Source organism: Lissotriton helveticus, chromosome 12, assembly GCF_964261635.1.
Source record: "Lissotriton helveticus chromosome 12, aLisHel1.1, whole genome shotgun sequence".
Lineage (NCBI taxonomy): Eukaryota > Metazoa > Chordata > Amphibia > Caudata > Salamandridae > Lissotriton > Lissotriton helveticus.
In genome coordinates this window covers 875,839,773-875,862,702 of record NC_136073.1, presented here as the reverse complement: position 1 = coordinate 875,862,702, position 22,930 = coordinate 875,839,773, and the positions used below count along the sequence as shown (strand labels likewise).

At 46.3% G+C, this 22,930-nt stretch overlaps 1 protein-coding gene across 14 annotated transcripts in view; it reads left to right on the top strand.

Annotated features, from left to right (window-relative positions):
• The window catches only part of LOC144798493 (uncharacterized), a 181,092-nt gene that overhangs the window by 58,751 nt on the left and 99,411 nt on the right, over positions 1 to 22,930 (top strand). For all 14 annotated transcript variants that reach the window (XR_013603554.1, XR_013603553.1, XR_013603552.1 and 11 more), the window contains exons 3-4: positions 11,245 to 12,309; positions 21,752 to 21,874. Coding sequence is in view for 11 of the 14 variants with exons in the window: in XM_078669400.1 (XP_078525526.1) it covers positions 11,245 to 12,309; positions 21,752 to 21,874 (1,188 nt within the window). In the remaining 3 variants the exon portion in view is untranslated. The remainder of the gene's footprint in view (positions 1 to 11,244; positions 12,310 to 21,751; positions 21,875 to 22,930) is intronic.

Here is a 22,930-nt window from a genome sequence, read left to right as displayed (position 1 = left end):
TTGCCCATGGATCTCGTGTGCAGGATGGCGCTGTAACTGGCAACTTCGGACGCAGCTGTCCACTCCAATGCCCAACCAGAACGTAGGACCACGAACACCGGTTCACAGGGTATAGCGGTCAAGGCTGGTAGAAAGTATGCAGGGTCTATGCACGCTGCGCCGCCGTTGGGGATCCAGTATGTTCACTGTGGCCCAGAGGGCAGATGACAGATGAGAGCCCCGTCTCCAGGGGGCTAATCAATAGAGACCGTATGATCCCAGGTGTTGAGAGTGGAAACCTGATCAGGAGCGCCCACGCAGGAATTGCACAGCCAGGCAGCAAAGCACGCTCCGCGATCTAGTGCAGGGGGCCGGTGTCAGCACTCCGAACTCTCGGGGGTATGTCCCCCCCTCTGAAGCGCCTGGTCTCAGGGAAACGGCACCGCGATCAAGGCCCCACCACAAGTTGAAAGCGCCACAGTCCCGGGCCCGAGGGCGATGCACTGACCTGACGTGCTGGTAAAATGGCGCCGGCGAGAGAGTGCGCACCCAGATCCGACGCACTCAGGGAATCCGGGTGGAGTCGGGCTCCCTGAACCGATGTCCGGGGCGCGGCAGTGCTTCCCTTGCTGTCCATAAACAGTGCCGCTTGGGGTAGACGCCACCGTGTATAAGGAGGAGCAGGCAAGACGATCCGGGGATGTTCCCGCGTAACTCGCGGACCTCACAGCAGGGTAGCCGACAGGTCGTTAGCAGGGCCACGGGCATGCGAGGGTGTCATCACTTGCCCCGGTGTCTCAGCAGGAGTCCACAACCATTTCCGGCCGGGGTCCCGATCGGACCGCGCTGATGGTGGTGTGCAGGCCGGGTAGGTAACCTAATCGAGCCCGGGGCTTCGCATCATCACAAAGGCCGCTGCAAGGTCCGGCGGCGCAGTGCACGTATGCTGCGGATCGAGTGGGAAAGCTCCGCTCCGCCGCCTCCAGCACCCCCCCGGGGGCTTCCGGCGTGGGAATCAGGTGGGTTGCTATCGGGGATTGTAGGATAACTTGCCAGTGTTTGCGGGCTATGGACGGAGCTCAAGAACTACACGTCCACCATCTTAGGCTCCAGGCCACGCCCCTCCCCAGCAGCGCATACTCAATCTGCCTTTTTCCGGATCTTCACTCTTCGGGGAGCATGCCGATCATGAAATGGCCCGGATGAAGACCGAGTTAGACACAGTAAAGGCAGTAGGTCTGGAGAAACAGAAAGCACCGTTCAAACGACGCTTCAAGACCAACAAGAACCGGGGAGGCCAACAGAGGGTTCAAACCCCTCAATGGTCTCAAAACAAGCCGCAAGGAAAGCCACAATACAGAGGAGGAAGGTCAAGCAGAGGTAGAGGCGGACATAATCAATCCTCTACCACACCTAGAGGAGGCAAGGCCTGAGCAGTGGCTTCCTCTGTCGCCGTTACCCACTCCAGTGGGAGGAAGTGCTGCACAACATCTGGCAGAGTGGGTCAGCATCACGAAAGATCGGTGGGTGCTGAATATACTGCGCAATGGATATGCGCTACGTTTCAGGAAGAAACCACAACCGGCTCCTCCAAAAAAGTCTCGCTCGTACCAACTGGAGCTCCTCAAAAAGGAGGTGAGCGTCCTCTTAAAGAAAAACGCAATCGAAGTGGTACCCCTCTCCCAAAGGGGGAAAGGAGTATACTCAAGATATTTCCTTGTTCCCAAAAAGGACCAAGAAGGCAAATTCAGACCAATTTTGGATCTTCGACTCCTCAACAAAGTGGTGGTCAAAGAGAAGTTTCGCATGTTGGCACTCCATCAAATATGTCCTCATCTACGGATCGGAGATTGGATGTGTTCGGTGGATTTACAAGACGCGTACTTCCACATTCCTATTACACCAGGTCATCGAAAGTACTTGAGGTTCCTGGTAGGGTCCAGGCATTACCAGTTCAAAGTGCTCCCTTTCGGACTCAAATCCGCACCAAGGGTCTTCAGCAAGTGCATGGCAGTGGTAGCGGCGTGTCTACACAAAAAAGGTCTCTTTGTGTACCCATATCTAGACGACTGGCTCCTGAAGAGTCCGTCGCCTCGACAAGCCACCAAAGACTGTCACCTGTGTCTCCAACAGCTACACAGGCTCGGCCTCCATGTAAACTCAGAAAAATCGATCCTGCAGCCCACACAAACTATCCACTATCTGGGAGCAGTTCTAGACACAAAGTTAGGAAGAGCGTTTCCTTCGCAAGAGAGACTTTCTTCCATGGGACAAAAATGCAAAAAGTTACTTCAGATTCCTCGTCCAAAGGTGCGAGACGTAGCGTCTCTGTTGGGCTCCATGGCGTCCTGCATCTTCCTAATACCGAACGCCAGGTTGAGGATGCGGCCTCTTCAAGAGTCGGTGGAGGATCAGTGGGACCAAGCGTCTGGAGATTGGGAGGATCGAATCATCCTGTCTCAAGCAGCGCTGACCTCAATACAGTGGTGGACTCGCCCTCGGAATGTCCTGCAGGGAGTCCCTTTTCAGCAACCTCTGCCTTCTCTGTCTGTGGTAACGGACGCATCTCTAGAAGGCTGGGGTGCTCACATGGGTCATCTTCAGATTCAGGGTCGCTGGTCGACCAACCTTCAGACATACCACATCAACATGCTGGAACTTCGAGCGGTTCATCTGGCGCTCAAAGCGTTCCTTCCAGCAATAACAACGGACAAAGTCCTGGTTCAGACGGACAACACTACAACTATGTTCTATCTGAACAAGCAGGGAGGAACTCGATCTCTCCCTCTGTCTCTGGAAGCCCAGGCGATCTGGCACTGGCTTCTGGCTCGGGGACTGTCGGTGGTGGCAGTGCACCTTCCAGGCGAGTTAAACACAAAAGCAGACGCACTCAGCAGGCACTTCGAAGATCAGCCAGACTGGGTGCTAAACGACGAAGTGGTCGAAGAACTCTTCCGTTGCTGGGGTCGTCCAGACATAGACTTATTTGCGGACGACGAAAACGCCAAATGCCACGCCTTCGCGTCCAGGTTCCACCGGCCAGGGACGCAAGGGAACGCTCTCCTGCTGGAGTGGACAGGAATGTTCGCTTATGCTTTTCCCCCTCTGGCACTGATTCCGAAGGTGGTGGCCAAGCTCATCAGATCGAGCATGGACATGATCCTAATTGCTCCGGATTGGCCGCGACAATGGTGGTATCCAGATCTGTTACATCTGTCGCGGTGTCCACACAGACGGCTGCCGTGCAAGCCAGACCTGCTGAGCAAAATGGACGGGAGGATCCTGCATCCCAACCTCCAGTCGTTGAACCTGACTGCATGGCTCCTGAGGTCTTGCAATATGGACACTTAAATCTGCCTCCGGAATGTATGAATATTTTAAGAGAGGCGAAGAGACCTTCCACAAGGACGTCTTATGCGTTCAAGTGGAAAAGATTTTTCATTTGGTGTAAGGACCATGGCTTTGATCCCACCAAAGGGCAAGAAGAGGTAGTCCTACCATACCTCCTATACTTAGCGACATCAGGGTTGAAATACGCTTCTATTAGGGTTCATCTATCTGCCATAGTAGCGTACAGAAAATCACCTACACAAACATCGTTTTTTCAGGTCCCGGTGGTGAAAGATTTCCTTCAGGGATTAAAGAAGGTCTATCCCCCTGTGAGAAATCCTTCTCCTCCCTGGGAGTTGAACCTGGTTCTCTCCAGACTGATGTCTACACCGTTTGAGCCTATACACAAGGCCTCCTTGCAGCATCTCACTTGGAAGGCGGCCTTCTTGGTGGCAATAACCTCTGCGCGCAGGGTTAGCGAGATTCAAGCACTCTGCACCAAGGAACCTTACACTGTGTTTCACCACAACAGAGTAGTAATGAGGGCTCACCCTTCTTTTCTTCCAAAAGTGGTATCGGATTTTCATATAAATCAAACGATTACCCTTCCTTCGTTCTTTCCTAACCCATCGACCCCAGCTGAGAGGTCGTTGCACTCGTTAGATCTTAAACGGGTGCTAAAGTTTTACCTAGAAAGAACAAAGGACACCAGAAAGACAGACCAACTCTTTGTCAATTATGGTGCAATGAGGTCCGGGTTTGCAGCAGCCAAAAGATCCATCTCCAGATGGATTGTCTCTTGTATCAAACTAGCATACCAGCTGGCTGGCAAACCTTTGTTGCAATCACCCAAAGCTCATTCCACTAGAGGGAAAGCAGCCACAATAGCTTTTTTGCATGACATTCCTATGTCAGAAATATGCAAGGCTGCGACATGGAAATCAGTCCATACTTTTACAAGGCATTATTGCCTAGAGTCTGATTCCAGAGCGGATTCTCAAGTAGGGCAAGCCTCCTTGAGAAACCTATTTGGGTAGAAAAAGGCCTATTTTTGGGCCTACGGATATAAATGTTATCTGTTGATTCCTTTGCCCGCAGGGATGAGGTGAGGCTTGCTACTCTATTCTAATGCTTATGACTATTGATGAGGATCCCCTGGAAGAGAAGGATTAGTTACTTACCTGTAATCCTAGTTCTCTTCCAGGGGTATCCTCATCAAAGTCATAAGCACCCCTCCCGCCTCCCCGGGCAAAGGACTTTGTTTATTTAATAGGAGATGTTTTTTAACCTGTTATTACCATGGTTTGGTTTTCAGTCTCCGAAAAGAACAACTGACCTAACTGTAACCCCTGAGGCATGATGGGAAGCTAGGGGCAGAGGTGCCTTAAAGGCACAGCGTCAGTTTTAGTGCATTCAGCTACAGGTTAGCTTTTCAGTCTTTTTAGACTGGGATTTTGCAATGCAGCCTGGGAGCTGTATATGCTTACAGTGTGTTATGAGAATTTCTACTGTTTTCTGTACATTAAAACAGTTTCTAAACAAGCATTGGTGTTGTTTCTCATGTTTCTAATACAGAATTCACTGTATTGTGGAAATTCTTCACTGCATATTCCAGCTCTATTGTTTATTTGGCTGCAATTGCTTATTTTTATATATATATATATATTTATATATATGTCTATAATATATGTGGGGCACATATAATATATTGTTTCCGGGGTCCCGCGCATGGGCGGGAATATTCTAATGCTTATGACTTTGATGAGGATACCCCTGGAAGAGAACTAGGATTACAGGTAAGTAACTAATCCTTATAGCATACAAGGCAGGTGGATATATTTAAAAAATAGGGGGGAAGGGGAAGGACATGTTGTCTGCTATCCACTGTACACATCGAGTGTGGAACACTACGATTGGAGTGGACATCCATAGTCATTTAAAGTGTAACTCACCTAACATACACAAGAAGGTGAACCACATTAGAATCTTGATCCTGATGGTTCCCAGAACTTAAGAGTGTGTTCCTAAGTGGAGATCATACAAGAAATCATTAGTGGGTCATGCACAGGCTACCCAAAAATTATCACAAAAACCTCTCTTGGGTTTACTTTAACGTAAAAGCTAACACTGGGACTGTGCCAGATGGATTTAGCCGACCTACCCATTAGTAAAATGATGCCGATGACCAGGGAATGCTCCTGCCTGGAGCTATCTCAAAACAGGGTATGATTCAGCCGCAGGGGCATCAGCGTGTCGTCAAACAATCTGTTGTAAAGTATGATTCAAAAAGATTTTAAGCAAATCATACTATATCCAAATACACCGTGCGCTACAAAAGGGCTAGTATTCCCCAGACTAAACGTACCTCGAGTCACCACTTTAAATTGTAGGATGACTTGGCTATATTGGAAGGGCGGACTATGATGCTCACGGTGGGTGTAAAATCATAAAAGGCGATTTACTGAATTGCCTGCTGGTCCAAAGGGAAACCACAGTGGCATTATTATCGTGGATAATTCAAAAGGACATTATATAGGCATATCGCTTCAATCAACAAATATACCACACCTTGAATTCAAAGCACACGAGATGATTTTATATTTCTTCTCCGTTCTTAATAGAGCCCTACTGCAAAATGAGGACAAAGTTAAACACAGTCCACCTATACACTGAAATCATGGAGGAACCGGTGAAACCGAAAATCTCACCTGGAAAACAGTCATGTAATTACTGGGCATGTAACGAATGGGCTGAGTTATCATTGGATTCCCAAAAGATATAAATCTGGAAATTCAAAGGGTCGAAGGACCAGAGAACAAAAAGTTAGGCTGTTAGTCCAAAAACATAGTATGCTAGCCGTAGCGTGCTCATAGGGGCATCTAAAGTGGCGCTCACCTTGTTATTCGTCACCAAACAGGGAGGCTGACGGCGGTGACCATCTGTAAAAAGTGAAGATGCAGCCGGTGTTAGAATCACGCGACTAAATGCTCCGTGTCTGAATCATTCCCACACTGTTGTGACGCCTCTCACCTGACACCGCCGGCGTGGGGCTCTGACCGGTTCAATTTCCTAACTCAGCCGCGCTGTCGCTATCCTTCGCTAGCCTTCGCTCTGAATACAGACAGACTTCCTGGTTGGAACGCGGTGGGCGGGGCATTCTCCCGGGTTTTTTAAAGAAAATAGAAAAAAGATTGTTCCCACCTCAAAGGGCAAGTAAACGAGCAATGACCTGAAAGTTAAACCCAAATGCAAACGCATTTAACACCAGGCAGAAATAGTTGCTGAAAAATTAAAAATAAGTTGATCGAATATTTACCCAAATTCTCCAGCACAATTCAGCGCTAACCCAGATTCTTATAGATATTTAAGAGTTTGAACAGTCGTAAACCTTTTAGCAAATGTACACCTAAATTCCATTGTTCATACCAAAAACAATTGAAAATTCGAAGTGCAAATTCATTACTGGTCATACCGCTTGTACATGATCCAAAAACAATGCGATGCACCCTGAACCTTCCTTCCTCAGATCCCGATACGAAAAGATCAAGAGGAAGAAGACCCGCCGTGCAGCTGCTAACAGGGCGAACACAACTGACTTGGCCCCAGCCCAACCGGCCTTTCGATCCTGGAACCTGCTCCTGCCTAACCCCTGGCGACCCCAGCGGACAGCAACCTTGGGACACCCAGAGAACCTGCCTGCCTTGACCCTCTTAAAGACTGGGACTCCCATCAGCAGAGGCTCTGCTGTAACAACACCCCTGTTGCCAGCCAGGAAGCTCCGGACCAGCCCACTCTGCACCCGCCGAGCCCGGCCCGTGCCCAAGTGATCCAAGACCACGAGGACATTCCCCCAGCACCTGGGACCCGAAGTCCAGTGCCCAAAGACCCTCCTTGACGAACCAGACGACTCCTGCAGACTCCGAACCAGGGGCCCCTCCAACCGTGACCAGCTGAGGGTAAGCTTTCCCGACACCTAAAGACACCCCTGTACCCGGTGCCCTACAGTCCCCTGTGCCTTCCTTTGGGGTATCTACCTGTGCAACAAGATCCCAACTTACCTCTCGACGTGGTGGTCGCCCCTGAAGAGTCTCCGTCCCGAGCCTGCAGCCTTTGTTAGTTTGTTACCTTTCCCATTGAATAACATTGAGCGCCCGACGGCTCAAAAGCACCCTGCACCCAGCCGCCCGAGTGCTGGCCGCCTTTGCCCTATCCTACTTCCCCATTTACCCTGAGCAAGTGACCAGGAGCCCCGCTCCCACATCCGTGTGGCCTGCTAGCCAGCAGCCACCAACCGGAGGCCCCCTGCCCCCCATTGGATAACATTGGGCCTAACTACCTCTGCACCCGGCCGCCCCTGTGCCGCTGAGGGTGAACCAACTGTACCTACCTGACCCTGGGGGACACCTGAGTCTATGCCCAGAACCTTAACTTCACCAGCCAAGTACTCACCTGGAAACCGGTAACTCACTTACCTGCCATTGGATAACATTGACTGGTTTGACTCTCAAAATCTTCTAAGTGCCTACTTTTGAAAACTTAAAATATTCCTATAAAATCAGCCGAGTACCGAATTCCGAAGTAATCACCTGTGACCAGGAAAGAAGCCAGTACTGTACCTTGTAGCCCAGTATTGAACCACAAAAGTAATCCGAACCGGGTTTACCCGTAACCTGTATTTTCTCCATAGTAATCCATTGTCTGCTTTTCTAGGAAATTTCTTCTGTCTACTTTTGAAAACTTGAAATATTCTTTAAAAATCATACGAAATACTGAAACGTATACTGAAACGTAATTACATACCTGTTTTTTTTTTTTTTAAAGTTTTTATTGTTGCATCATGTCAGCATATATATAAGTTCAAGCATTCAGACACGTGGCGTCAACATTCCGCCATATTCAATTCGACTCGCAACATTTCTTTTTTCTTTAACATTAAACAACAAACAACAGTCAGGTGTATAGTTTGGTCTTACAGAAGCATGGTAGGTATACGTAAGCTTTCTAGTTGCGTCAGGCCGGCGGCCGGTATGCACCACCCACACGTATTCTTATCATCCCTTACGCCAGAAGGGCAAGATAGTACCTAGGCAATCCGCACCCCTGCCACCCCTCCCCACCCGCAGTCCCATTTTTACACTACATCCTCCTCCTCCTCTGAACTATCTATATCTTCTTCTTCCTGTAGAGGTTCACAAGGCTCTCCCCTGTAAACATTCCATGGCAGCCATATTTTGTTCCATTTACGTGGATTGGCCCTCTGCTGATACACCGCCCGCTCCACCATCATGAGCATATCCATACCACTGTGTCAGAGTCGGTGTCTCTGATGCCCCCCATCTTTGCGCTATGTCTCGCTTCGCTAACATCACCCCTATGACCACCCATTTCCGCCCGTGTGATGTCAGGTCGGTCTGGCCCCAAACATTTAACAAACAAATTCTAGGGTCAGGAGTGAACGGGAGCTGCAGCGTCTGGGCGATCGTGCGTGCCACACGCTTCCAGTAGTCTAGTATGTTCGGACAGGACCAAAGGGTATGGAAAAGCGTCCCCTCCTCCCCACAATTTCGCAGACAATATGGGTGATCTGCCCTCTGGAATTTGTGTAGTGTGGTGCGTGTGTAGTACACTCGGTGCAATATCTTGAACTGTACCAATCGGAACCTTGCTGATATTCCCGCCTCTATAGGCGATGCCATTGCGGCATTCCATTCTGCCTCATCCAGGGCACCAACATCATCCTCCCATTTCTCTTTCAATTTCTGTAATGGGTCAGGCAAATTATTCACTAATTTACGATATGTGAGGGATGTAGCGCTAGCTTCCATGTAATCAGTGAGTAGTCGGTCCTCTAAAGGGGCCGATTCCGGGACCTGAGTACCTGGTGTCAGTGCACCTAGTAATGCATGTCTCATCTGTATGTATCGATATGTCTCAGTGGTGTTCAGCTCATATTGTTCTCTCAGAGTGTCAAACGGAACCACCCCCTCTCTTGTCCATAGATCACCCACCGTGGAAATCCCTATAGTGTCCCAGTGGTCAAATCCTTTACTACGTCTCAAGTTTCCCAGCGCCCTAGAGTCCCACAAGGGTGTGAGTTGTGTAATCACCCCCCCCCCACTTCAGACGGGATTGAGCCCTATGCCACAGCGTTACAGTGTGCTTAGTTGGGCCGATCAGTTTTGCCATTAGGCCTTTGTTGTAGAGCGGGGCCAGAAGTGTATTAGTGCCAAGCTGCCGTCTGTCCGCTAAGTACGCCGGGTCCTCCTGCGGTGCATGTAACCACTGGTTAATCACCTTGAGGTGCGCCGCCCAATAGTACAATTCCAGGTTTGGGAGTGCAATCCCTCCACTGTACCAATCCCTAATCAGTTTCACTTGTGCTATCCTTGCCGGACTATCTCCCCACAACAGTCCTGACAGTTGCCCCGATATCTGTTTGAAAAAGGAAGGCGGAACCAGTGTCGGTGTGTTCTCCAAAACATAGAGGAACCGGGGCAGCGCCATCATTTTGAAAAGCGCCGCTCTGCCCAACAACGTCAGCGGGAGTGTCTTCCAGTGGCGCACGTCCGCCTTCAATCTGTCGAGCAGCGGTTTCAGATTCATATCCTGAAAGGTCACATGATCGCGGGTGATCTGAATCCCTAAGTATCTAAAGGAAACTTCCTCTACCACCAAGGGGCAATCCACCTCCAGACGTGGCGGGGTCCCATTCAGCATGTAGAGCACCGATTTCGTCCAGTTAATTTTGTAACCTGCCGCTCATACAATGCCAGTAATATTGGAATCCCTTCTGCCGGGTTAGTTAGGTATATTAGCATATCATCAGCATATAAGGACACTCTGTCCTCCCAGCCATCACCCCAGTTAATGCCCCGCATCAGTGGCGTGGTCCTAATGATAGTCGCCAATGGCTCCAATACCAGGGCAAACAGTAGTGGTGAGAGCGGGCAGCCTTGTCTCGTGCCCCTCGCTAATGAAATGACTCTTGAGACATGTCCGTTTGCAGTCACCCGCGCCACCGGTTTCTCGTACAGTAGCTTGATCCACCCTATGAATTTCGGGCCAAAGCCCATATGGTGCAGGACTGCAAAGAGGTACCGCCACTCTACCAAGTCGAACGCCATTGTGGCGTCCAATGAGAGGATCGCTGCGTCGGTTGTCAACAACGGAGCTCTTGCCATAACACCATGTAGGCGCCTGAGATTCAGCGCCGTATTTCTGTGCGGCATGAATCCCGATTGGTCCGGGTGTATGAGGTGGCTAAGGTGAGGCAGCACTGGGCTCTTAGGTCCAGCACTGGGATCTCTACTTAAGATAGGTAAGTAATTACGTTTCAGTAGTTGGTACGATTTTTAAGGAATATTTGCAGTTTGCAAAAATAGGCACTCCTTTGAGGATCCACTGGACTCTGTGCACACTATACCTCACTTTGGTATAGTAGATTCAGAGCCAGCTTCCTACACCTTCTGCACACTTAGGATCACAGAGCAGGTGGGGTTAATGAGCCCTGGAGAAAGGTAGCCATCCTGGTAGATTGCAAGCTTTTCCTCCACCCAAGGTTTTCTTACTTGGATTAGAACGTCTAAGAACCAAGCTATACAGATCTCTTGAGCAGAAATATTCTCTTGCTGGACAGGACACAGACTGGAATCAGTGACAGAAGGTCGATGAACATATTTGCTCATGGCAAAGAATACCTGATGTATTCACTGTTGTATAAAACACCACTCTTCTTTTTGGTATGGCCTACGTTGGGACCCTCTCTGGGACATTGATTGTAATGTTTGTGCCGGACAAGGAGCTCTGTGTAAGTCCTTCAGATCACTTATTCCCGGACAGGGATGGTGTATCCTTTTCATACACTGATTTCTTATTGGTTTGTTTTACATTTTTTTATTCTCATACCTCATCCTTTCTTTTCTCTTTTACCATCAGGCCTATCAGGACCCCAGCTCCAGGTTTGCAAGTCAGATTTTCTGGGTAAAGAACAGCGTCCTTCAGTTGCAAACAGGGGCATGGTTCATCAAAACGAAGGCTCCACTTCCTATGCGCTGCACATTGACAGTCAGCGGTCTGGCATCCCTTTGAAGAGTAATGAACAAGCCTCCAACAGCCAATCAATAGCATCAGCTAAGGATACCAAAAGTGATGTTATTTTTCTAGGGTATACTAGTAGGACACAATCTGGAAACCCCTCTGAAAGTATCAAACAAACCTCGATCAAGCCCTCTGTGCCATGGCGCATGGGGTCTAAACAGAATGCTCCTTCCTTAAAACTTCCTGCCAACCCACAGTTGGGATTTCCTTCTCTGATTAAGGACCAAACCTCCAGCTCCATTGAAAGCAGCAAGCAAGTCTCCAGCGGCCGCCCTCCACCCTGGCGCCTGGATTCTAGACAAGACACTCCTTCCCAAACACATACTGGCTACCCACAATCGGGCTTTACTGCCATCAGTAAGTCACATCCCCCCGTCATTTATTCAACGCCTTGGAGTATGGATAGCAGTAAAGGGGTCTCTTCCACACGAGATACCCATTTTCAGCAATCTGCCTTTCCTGCTTTGAGTAAGGGACAAACCTCCTCAGCATATCCTTTGTCCTTGAGCGTAAACAGCGGAAATAAAGGGGCTTCTTCCATACACGTCACCCACATTCAGCACTCCATTATGTCTCCTGGGAGTAAGGGGCAAGCCCCCAATATTTTCCCAATGGTTATGGGTTTGGATGGCAGTAAAGGGCCCTCTTCCATAAAAGACACCAATGTTCATCAGGTTGGCCTTTCTAGTGAAAATAAAGACCAATCCTCATTGGCTTTGAGCTTGGCGGTAGCTAAACAGTTATCTTCAATAAAGCAAGCAGTACCTCTGCAACCAGGCACCCTTGCAAAGAGCTTGGCACACCCTTCCAGCAGTCGCACAGAGTTGAAGGGCAAGGATCATGTTCAAGTTACGTCGTCTTCAGGACTCGCTGACCACCGAAAATCTGATAGCCCAGCACCAAGTAAGATTAAATACCTCTGCTGCTTAGAGAGAATGAATATGATGAAAATCCATGTGTTTTTGAGACAAAAGTTACTTTGTTTGTTTTTGTGTGCTGTCTGAGTTGCTCATTAACTGACAAAGAAAGGAGCTGGAACAAATATATCCTTTTGCATGTGCCTGATATATTCAGGGATGCTGAGAGCAAACACCCCTAAGTGAGTTTCGGCCAAACTGGACTAGGTCTTTGAGATGTTTCTTCAATACTGAGACACAGTGAGCAAAATATCTACGGACAAGATGCCAAAATTCTCTGACGATGTCCATTGAGGCCAAAACACACCTAGGGATGCTGGTGTGCTATGCAGAGTGGAGATGGGCAGCAGTTTGGGCCAGGCTGCTGCTTTTGGGACATGTTTGGAATGAGTTGTCATGGGGTATTTTCAGGGCCACTGGAATTATTCAAATCTACTGCTTCGGCATTTTCCACATAATTATGTATTTGCTAAATTTGTCACACAATCCATCATCTGCTGCATAATCTTCAGATTTTAGCAAAATGTATCAAACGTTACTAAAAAGACAGCAACACACGATATAGCGTAGTGGGCAGCCCTTTGCAAATATGGACTGCTATCTTTTAAGATGCTTATTGCTGTGTGGGTGTTAATCTGGAAGTAATTAAGGGAAACATTTGCCCAGAGAGTGTTAACGTGTTCAAATGACAAAAGAATGAAGTAATACAATTGCAAAATGTTTCACATTATGCTGCATGATTTGTATTTTGCTGCTACATACTTTATTCAAGACCTTTGCATAATTTGGTCCTTACATGCCATGGTCTAGGGTAGTTTCAGTGCTTTAGAAGCATTATCTCATGGTTCCTATTGAGTATTATGTTCTTGCATTGCAGCTGTTGTTTGTGTCTCCTTTAATTGTTACCCTTTACGCTTTTGTTATTTTTTACTTTGACACCAAAGATGCAAATATTGCTATAGCATGACAATTGATGTTAATGTTGGTAAAGTACGACAAATGATGTAGCAAGTGTCACTGATGTTTCTGCTTTCCTTATGGTACAAGAAAATGTGGAAGGTGAATGTAGGTAAAAGTTTGGCAAACAGTGTTCCTTTTGGTCACTTGGCTAGTGGCCGACAGATCTGGGCATGCCCCCTTCACCCTTCTCCATGGTGAGGAATCTAGGTAAAAGATTTTAACAAAATCTGCCTTTTGCTTCCCAGATTACCCCAGATTCTACCAAATTCTTTACTTTGCTCAAAGCACGTAGAAAAATCCTTCCTCTCTGCTGTTATCTCAAAAGACAGTTGTCCATGCCTAAATTAGATTTCGGTTAGACTACAGCAACTCCTGTTACCTGAAGTTTCCACGTTACCTGTTGAAGTGGCATCAAGTAGTTCAAAATTCAGCTTCACGTCTTGGCCCAGCAATCTGTTTCCTTTCACTTGTAGGCGATCCACTGGTTTCCTATATGCAAGCGATCCATCTTCAAGGCACTTTGATGTTGATATATAAGGCCTTGTCCAGTAAAGGTCCCACTCACATTCAAGGCTCTTCCAGCCTTATTTGGCTGTTTAATCTGATCCTAGAAATTTCCAGCTCCAATTCAAAATGCAACCCCACTTCATACGGGCCCGATTTGGTGGCAGTTTTTTTTCTGCTTTGCCTCTAAATATTGGAACACCTTGCTACTCTACTTACTTCAGACACTCTGTGAGCCATTATCAGGTAGACACTTAAAATCTGTAATTCTAAAACAATCTAGATCATATGCACAGCCTGGTATTTCTTCAGCACTTGGACACCCGCTTGGGTAATAGCAGGGCACCCAAGAAATAATTGCATACAAATTTGCCTGACATTTCGCTCACCTCTGGTGTCTGTCTTCTTTCCTTGCTTAAACTCTGTGCCATCGAGTATAAATTGGAAAGTGGGAAAATGTGGTAGCAATGGGATAACATCTGTGTTCATAGTGTTTCAATTACCACCGCACAGCATCCATTTTGTAACCTTTAACATTTCGTTCCTATTGATTAGATGATGAAAAGGCTGGTGAAATGCATGCATAAATTAATAGCAAAAGAGAATTGTGGCTGCTTTTGCATATCCACTTTCTTGCATACAGTATAAGTGGCTACGGGCTCTGACACATCATCTGCATTGGTTGATTATGGGAAGTAGGTGTACTTAGATCAGGTGCAGATTTTCTTGAAAGTGATATCAGATTAAGACTTTCCTGAAAGAGATCTGCCAGCCGCACTCTTTTAGATAATCAAAGCATTTTGTCAAATTGGGTAGCGTTCAGCCGAGCCTTTCAATTCTCTCAGAAATGCAAAGAACAAAAATGTCCTTTTAATTACATTTTAATACATTACAAACAAAGGAAGGGGTTACTTGTCCACGGTACCCAAACAAAAATAATGAATTTGACAGAGTAGGGAGAAAACCATCAAACATATGGCATCTGCAAGGTATTCAGAATATATACCGTAAACCTACAGATGCTCTGCATTTAAAATCTTTCACCGGTTGCAGGATCTCTATACACACACTAGAGACCTAGCAAAAGCCACCAGTAAACACCAAAGTTCTTACCTTGCCAAGGTGCACAATACAAATTGTATCTGGTGCAGTAATGCTGATTTGTGGAACAGACGCTCAAGTCTTTTCTTAAAAGGCAATACAGCAGCAGGATCGTTGAACCAGTCAGCTGGGGTTATTGTGCGTCCAGTCTTGCTGTTTGGTTGTGAGCTGTGTTCCAGACTTGCCTTCAATTGCCAGAACAATGTCACTTCAATACAAGTAATTGGAAACTCAGGAGCACAAATGAGGATTTATTCAACCCTTGTTCTCTAAGAAAACGAAAACATCACAAGTTGATTCTCCTGCCTTTGGGGGGAGAATTTATTCTGTGGTGTTGGGAGTTTGTTGAGCTGGTGACTGTCTCACTGTCTCTCAGTGCTGTTACAAGAGCTGCCTGCCCACTCCACCACAACCAGCACGAGAGAAAAAAGTGTTGGACCTGCACTCTGTTGCCATTCCTTGTTTCATGGTTTGCGGTTTCTTTCTACTGCTGCTGATGCCTAGAGAGACTACCCTCTAGGCTGTCTGGAGCTGGTAAAGGCATCCCACAGATCTTTAACTGCGGGGTGGTTTCTCTATTCTTTATAGTCTACCTGGTAGGAAGCGTATTTCCCTCCTTGGATGTTTTCTTCTATAACTTGCCCTAGTTCTAACTGATCTGGATCCAGACACTATCCAAGCCCAGCCCTTATAAAACCAGAAGGAGATTAGGAATACTGCCAGTGGCTCCCTTAATAGTATAATTCTAAAAGAGAGACGAAGTGGCCCGCAGCTGTCCTGCACTGCCAAACTTACCTCCCCTCACTGTCCTTGAATTTGCCATGTGCTGAAAGATAAAGGAACACCAGGCTGCTGAGAATCCTGCCCGAGCTAAACAGGCATACTCCGTGCTATCCCCACCAGTGCTCCAGCTTGCAAGAACAAGTTTTTGGATATGATCTCCAAAAATTATGTGCCCAAAAAGTAAAACTTGCTGAGGGCAGGTATAACTCTGCCACAGTAAATGTGATACCTATTGTGTAGTGTTTTACATTCTACAATAATTAGTAGAGATCGGTGAAGCTGTATGGGGGTCTCAGTCTTAGTACATGGAGGCCCTTAATTTTCCAAGCTTTTCCCTGCGCTGGTGACAGGGCTCTTCGAACATTGAGGTGTGAGAAATAGGAAAATAATTTTTTAAGTCCACTCTGTTTTCAAGTTCATCAAATAAAGCTTAATGGTGTTAACAAGGAGTAAACATTTCACTAGTTTTCTAGACTGTTCTATTGATGACTGTAGCAGTGTGAACGCGTACCTTTACTGCTTTGCAAGTACATACCAACAGCTCTTGCATTTGAAACCCTTTATTGAAGCTTATTGTCTCTCTTGCATCTCCCTCCCCCCACTATTTTGCCTCAGTTGTTCCTCCAATGTTTTCTGATTCGTACGTAATACCTTTTGATCTATGTATGATATTTCTATACTTAAGCTTTAAGTGAAGAAAAAAACCATACATGCTCTGGTTGAGTTTGCCTTAAGAAAGAAAAATGTTACTTTTGTACTAGTTGTACCTGAATCTTCTCATGTGCATTGTTTTACGGTACCCGGCCCAGGGGCGAGGCTTATCTGAAGTGCCATTTTTTGGCTACCTTGGTTGAAGTTCCAGAGTAGAAAGAATGAGGAACACGTGAACTCATTCAGCTTCTGGAGGGAGGTTGTGTTTGCCGGGTGGACTTAACTCACTGACCTTGAACCTGGCTGATTATGGTTATGCTTTGGGAAAAAAAATCATCATGCCTTCCCTGTAACATCAGTTCCACCAGTACTTACTTTTGTTGAAGGCATTGGGATAACACATCCCTGCTGCCTGTCGACGTGAACTCTGGAAAATCTAAATCTACCTAACTCAAGAAGGGAACTTTAGACTCTTCTAAATCTTGTCCAAGATGGGCAGCAACATTGAATTTTTGTTCCAGTAATCACAGTTTAACGTTTAGTAAATTCAGAGCACTTGCAAAGCAAACTGGTATTGCTTCCATTGTCAGGCTGTTTGAGGCGCTGTGGCCGCTTGTAGGCTGTGCTAGAGGGCATCAAAAGCTAGATGATGAGGCCTTAAAGACTACATAAGGATCTGTTAGAGCAGATGTCTCCAACCTCTTGTGTAGTAAGAGATACATGTGTTTTGTGAAAATCATTAAGAGCTACTCATTTTTTTGTTTAAATTTGTTTATTTCTTTCTTGAAATTTTAAAACATAACAACGCGTATACATATTATGCATCCCCCATCTCGGAAGATCAGTACATATTACGGTGTATTTTTCAACAATGTACAGTCTCAGTATGACCGTTAGATTGCAAATCCAACGCATTATAAGGCGATGTTCTGTCCACTGAGTACACAAAGAGCGTACGAAAAATGGGGGGGGGGGGGGGGCAAAAGATAAAACACAAAGAAAATCTCCACCGCATTTACATTATGCAATTGTGTTGGGTAACAATACTCTTCAGTTAAAAAGAGAGAGATGACCCAACTCTTTCCAGGGAACTGGGTACTTTAGACAACTTGAGCCAAATAGAAAAATCCCTGGAGGAAATTTAGCAAGGCTTCACACTACCCTTACAACCTTTACACTCATGTGTTACATCATACACACCGCTTTACTAATAACCTGACAAAGAACCCAAGTATACCCTACAAACTGAAATCTAATGCTTACACTGTTGTATTTATATGAAATCTCTTTTGTCTCAGTTTAAAATTTGGAAAATAATTCCAAAAAATACATAAAATCAGAATATTAAAACATGTTATACAGTTTATGCATTCCACTGTGTGTGGTCCCAAAATACAAGATAATAAAAACACAATGTTAAAAAAAGAAAGACACAATCATTAGACAATGCATACAATATACAACCCCAGTAAGACAGCAGTTATGGTTATCTGATTAGACATCAGTCGGACCCAATAGCCCTATATAATTGTGTACAGGAGTATCCCTTGTATCTTGAGATCCCTTGGCTTTTTTGGATTCCTTAATTAACAAAGGTGTTGACGCGTTTCGGTGGTTACATTCAATATATATATAGGACCACCTTCAGGACACAATTTAATATAGGGTCACTCCTCTCAATAGATGCATCAAAAAGAAGGAAGAGAAATGGAGCAGACCTCGAAATACAGATTTAAAACTTTCGGCCCCCCGGAGACAGGCGTATCAAGAGTCACCCGGGCAGAAAAAGGAGAGCCACATAAAAGACTATTTGTCTCCCCATATATACAAGTGAAAACTATATTTGAATGAAAGATGTATAGATGTTTTTATTATGATTGAGTGATGGACCTTCATGAAGCAAGCTACCTCCAATTAAGAAGGGTATGCAGCTTAGAAATATAATTTTCATCTAGACATACTAAGATAGGGTGTCCTAACCCTAAAACATCAAAGATAAAGACCACATCTGGGCCTTTACCCTACAGTGTAACTGCCGGTTTCAACGATATATTGGTATCTATTGAGAGGAGTGACCCCATATGAAAATCTGTCCTGAAGAAGGTGGTCCTATATATATTGAGTGTAACCACCGAAACGCGTCGACGCCTATGTTAATTAAGGAATCCAAAAAAGCCAAGGGATTTCTAGATACAAGGAATACTCCTGTACAAGTGTCTAATCAGATAACCATAACCGCTGTCTTACTGGGGTTGTATATTGTATGCATAGTCTAATGATTGTGTCTTTCTTTTTTTAACATTGTGTTTTTATTATTTTGGGACCACACACACTGGAATGTGTAAACTGTATAAAATGTTTTAATATTCTGATTGTATGTATTTTTGGGAATTATTTCAGAAATTTTAAACTTTGAGACAAAAGAGATTTTATATAAATAATACAGTGTAAGCATTACATTTCAGTTTGTAGAGTATACTTGGGTTGTTTGTCGGGTTATTAGTAAAATGGTGTGTATGATGTAACACATGAGTGTAAAGGTTGTAAGGATAGTGTGAAGCCTTGCTAAATTGCCTCCAGGGATTTTTATATTTGGCTCAAGTTAACAATACTCTTCATCCGTCACATCTACACAAAATAGAAATTCGTATCTATTCAGCTAAATGGAGTGGTCGGCCTATCGACATAGTAATGAGCAGTTGTTCACACCCATGCCTGCGTATCTGGTGTGCAATGCTAAGTGTAAGGGGTTATCAACAGACAGGCGCGCTGTGCCTGCGCCCTAGTGGACCTAAAGGGGTGCCGTTTGTGGTGTTATGTGTTCGTCGTCACTTATTGCCATGTCAGTTATATCTGAATCTTGCTCTGCCCGACTAACATCATTACGAGCTACTAATATTACTAGAGTGGTCGTAGTGAACACACCAGACAAAATGACATCGGTGGCCACCATATATATAGGATTACTAGCAATGATCACCATAGTGCCTCTGACAGGGTGCTAGCTTTAATGTAGAAAAAAGGCTTTGCAAATTGGAATGCCTCTACATGGATAATACTTAACAGCCACAGCTGCAATGCTCCTAGCACAAAACAATCAATATTAGTAATAGGTATTGCCACAGGATTTATCACTTAAAATCAGCTATAAATGAATTTTGTAAAATCTTGCCATTTTTCTCCAAACATCAGCTTATGGGTTCTGAAAATGCACACGTTGGGTTTTGAACACACAATTTTGACATATGTACATTAATTCAACCAAGCAAAGTGGTTAGTTTAGTAGTCCGGTCTGCACACAGGAGAGCTGCTTACAGGTAGATGAAGACCTACTAGTCGATCACAAGCTACTCGTTGGAGAAGCCTTTATTAGCGGGTATGTAGGGTGAGCTTGAAGCGTTTAGCGGTTTGTTGCGTGCTTTCTTAAGGTATGTGGTGTTCTGTTTATGAGGTTGTTTTTAAAAAAAAAATTTTTTAAGGGTTTTATTGAAGAAAACAAGAGAAATTTACATATATCGGGTGCCATACATAGAATACAATATTGCGATAGGTGAGCGAATAAATCAATGTGGAAAATTCAATTCAAAGGAGTATGCAATGTCAACTTAGTTCGGTACATCAATAGGGAGAAGTACGATCAACAATCCAGCGAAGTAGAAGCCAGCAGGGCTCACCCACCCATAGTTCAGGATAATGAAGACAAATCGGACACCCCGATACATAAGAAAATCCATACAGGATAAACAACCCGTCTCTCGTAAAAGAAAAAAGGAAAGAAAAAAGGCCATAGAACTAAACTAAGCCAAAATAACAAACCCCTCCCCTGTCCCCCCTCCCTGCACCCCTGCAATGGCTACGGCCCATCCCCACTAGCAGTGTGCCTGTCGCCCCGGAACTAGACCTAAAAGAAGGAAAAAGAAAGAGTGGGGGAGGAAATATCAAACAGGCCCCCGGTCTCCCTTACCCCCTGCCAGTAGCAACCCGCCCCTATACGTATCCAGAATAATAAAATGCAACGATTAAAATCAGACGGGGGGGAGCTTGTAAAAACCACCCAACTCCCGCGCTAGTATAGGTTACAAATCCCGTATCAAATGAAGTCATTGTTCAAACCCATCCAGTCAAAGTCAACCCTGGCCACTGCGATTTTTCATGCAAGCCCTGTCCGCCATCCCAATGAGAGTATCAAAATGTTGAGAAAGTTCAAAGTCAGTACGGAAGGATTGAGGCCAGGATAATAGTACACAAAGTCTAAGAGTCAAACGATGTCCGCTGTCCACCAAAGATAAATCGCTAGAGCGTATTTGAACCATCCAGGAGAAAAAGGGTGAGGTAACAATCCTACAGTCACTGGAGAACTCGCTCTGAAACATAAGATCATCCATGTCCATCTGGGGCGGTATCGACACAGGGCATGATGTAGATTCGATAGTCCGGGGCTTGCTAGCAGTTGTTCGGGGGTCGACAAAAGATACCAAGTCCGGCTTCAGCGCGGGGCCCTCCGTCTCAGACGCTTCTTGCTCCGCGGGTAAAACAGCTTGTTCCAGAACCAACAAAGGGTCGGAGTCCGGTCTCCGGCAGATGATATCGACCGTTATGACCATCCTCTGGATGATGGCGGTGACCTGTGAATGGAGCTCCCCAATGGCGGCCATTACAGTTAACAGCGACGGTATACATTCCACCCGCTCCATCGCCCCTCACAAAGCGACCAAGCAGGTCTCTGAACCCCGGAGGGCGACTACTCCGGGGCACCAGGCACAGGCAAATCCGATGACAACTGTGGGCACTCTCAAGCGCGATCTCAACACCGTCGCCGCCAGCGAGGAACCAAGCCCATCGACCCCGGGAGCCCAACGGGGCCTCCGGGCAGCGGCTCCCCGACCACAGCAACCAATGCGTCACGCCGCCGTAGCTGCGAGAGAAAACTGCCACCGATCCACCATCCAAATCAGACAAGAAACACTCCACTTCGGGAGACCGGACGCTACCCACGTCCCGCGGCCGATGTTATTCAACTCCAACCCGGCTGGGTTAGAAATCGAGGCCCCGGCTTCAACTCTGGGTTAGGCCGAGAATGGAACACGGTGTATCTTCGTTATTCAAGCAGCTAGAAATTCCGGGATTGCACCTTTAGAGTCAGGAACACATCAGCTGCACGGGAGGCCAGTGAGAAGTCAGGATAATCATCAGGATTTGTGAGCAACTGGCGGAGGTCGGCGGAGCCGGGAGCTTATGCGGCCATCTTGGTTGCTAGCGTAGCTCCTCCTCTATATGAGGTTGTTGGGGTTTGTGTGAGTCTGTTTCAGTGCATTATTTTGCAGTCTGTGAATTCTATGTGGAAGAAATTAGAAATGTTTTGTTTTCACTGTATTTATCTGAAACGTTTAAAAGTCAAATTGTATTTTCATATCTCATTTCCTTTGTAGGAATTGCAAAAGCAGGACTAGCGCATGTGATGTATGAGACGATAATGCAAGAAATGGTGGGAAGTTATGAAGTGACTGAGGAGAGTTTGGCAAAGATGACCATTCTAGGTATCCCAGAGCCAGGTAATGATGTATTCCTTTGCCAAGATCACTTGTTACTGTGGTAGCATGAACAACCTCATGTCCTTAAACCAGTGTAGAATTTTGGATGAGTAATTGCCCTGTAGTGGAATGAATTACTTCAAACATCCTCAGTAATATGAATTACCCATGCATTGAGATGATTCAGTTTTTACAGTATTACAAACCTCTTAAGTAAATAAAAGTACTGCTTGAAAACAAGGCGGTAGGCATTGACGGCGCTCTCACACAACTCCAGGAAGCCCGCATGCAGAACTTTTGGAGGACTTGAGGGTGTTTGACTACGGGGAATATACCACAAGGCAGCACTCACAAGCAGATAGAGCGGGTGCGCTACTGGCACGCCTAACGCGTAATGACCAGACGAGCACTCCAATAATGGAAGTGCGAGATGCCACAGGGCTGTTAACTCAAGATCAGCTGGGGATCAACACGGCGTTTTGACGCTATTACACTGGACTGTATGGCGCGCCTGACCCGCTTTCGGACCAGGACTTAGAGTCCTTTTTCTCTGACATTTGCATTCCCCAATTGAGCGCGCCGCAAAGGACGGAGCTCTCAAAGCCCATCACCTTAATGGAAGTGAGACAGGCAATTAAGGCACTTCCTAAGAACAAGGCTCCCGGTACGGATGGCTTACCGGCAGAATTCTACCTGGCGTACATAGACCTGCTGGCCCCCCGACTGCACACACTTTACAAGGAGGCACTGGAGGGGGGTGCGCTGCCGTACACGACCTCACAAGCCATGATAGTGTCTCTCCTTAAACCCGGAAGGGACGCCCTACAACTGGAAAATTACAGACCCTTGTCGCTGCTTAATATGGATTTTAAAATCCTTAGCAAACTCCTAGCCACAAGACTATCCCAGATCATTGCTAATATGGTACACCCTGATCAGTGTGGCTTCGTGCCGGGCAGAAGCACCGCCCTGAACCTAAGGAGGTTAAGCCAACTCATGGTGGCCAGTGCAGGGGGAATGGACACAGAGGGATGCATATCCCTGGACCTTAGACAGGCCTTTGATTCCCTCAGATGG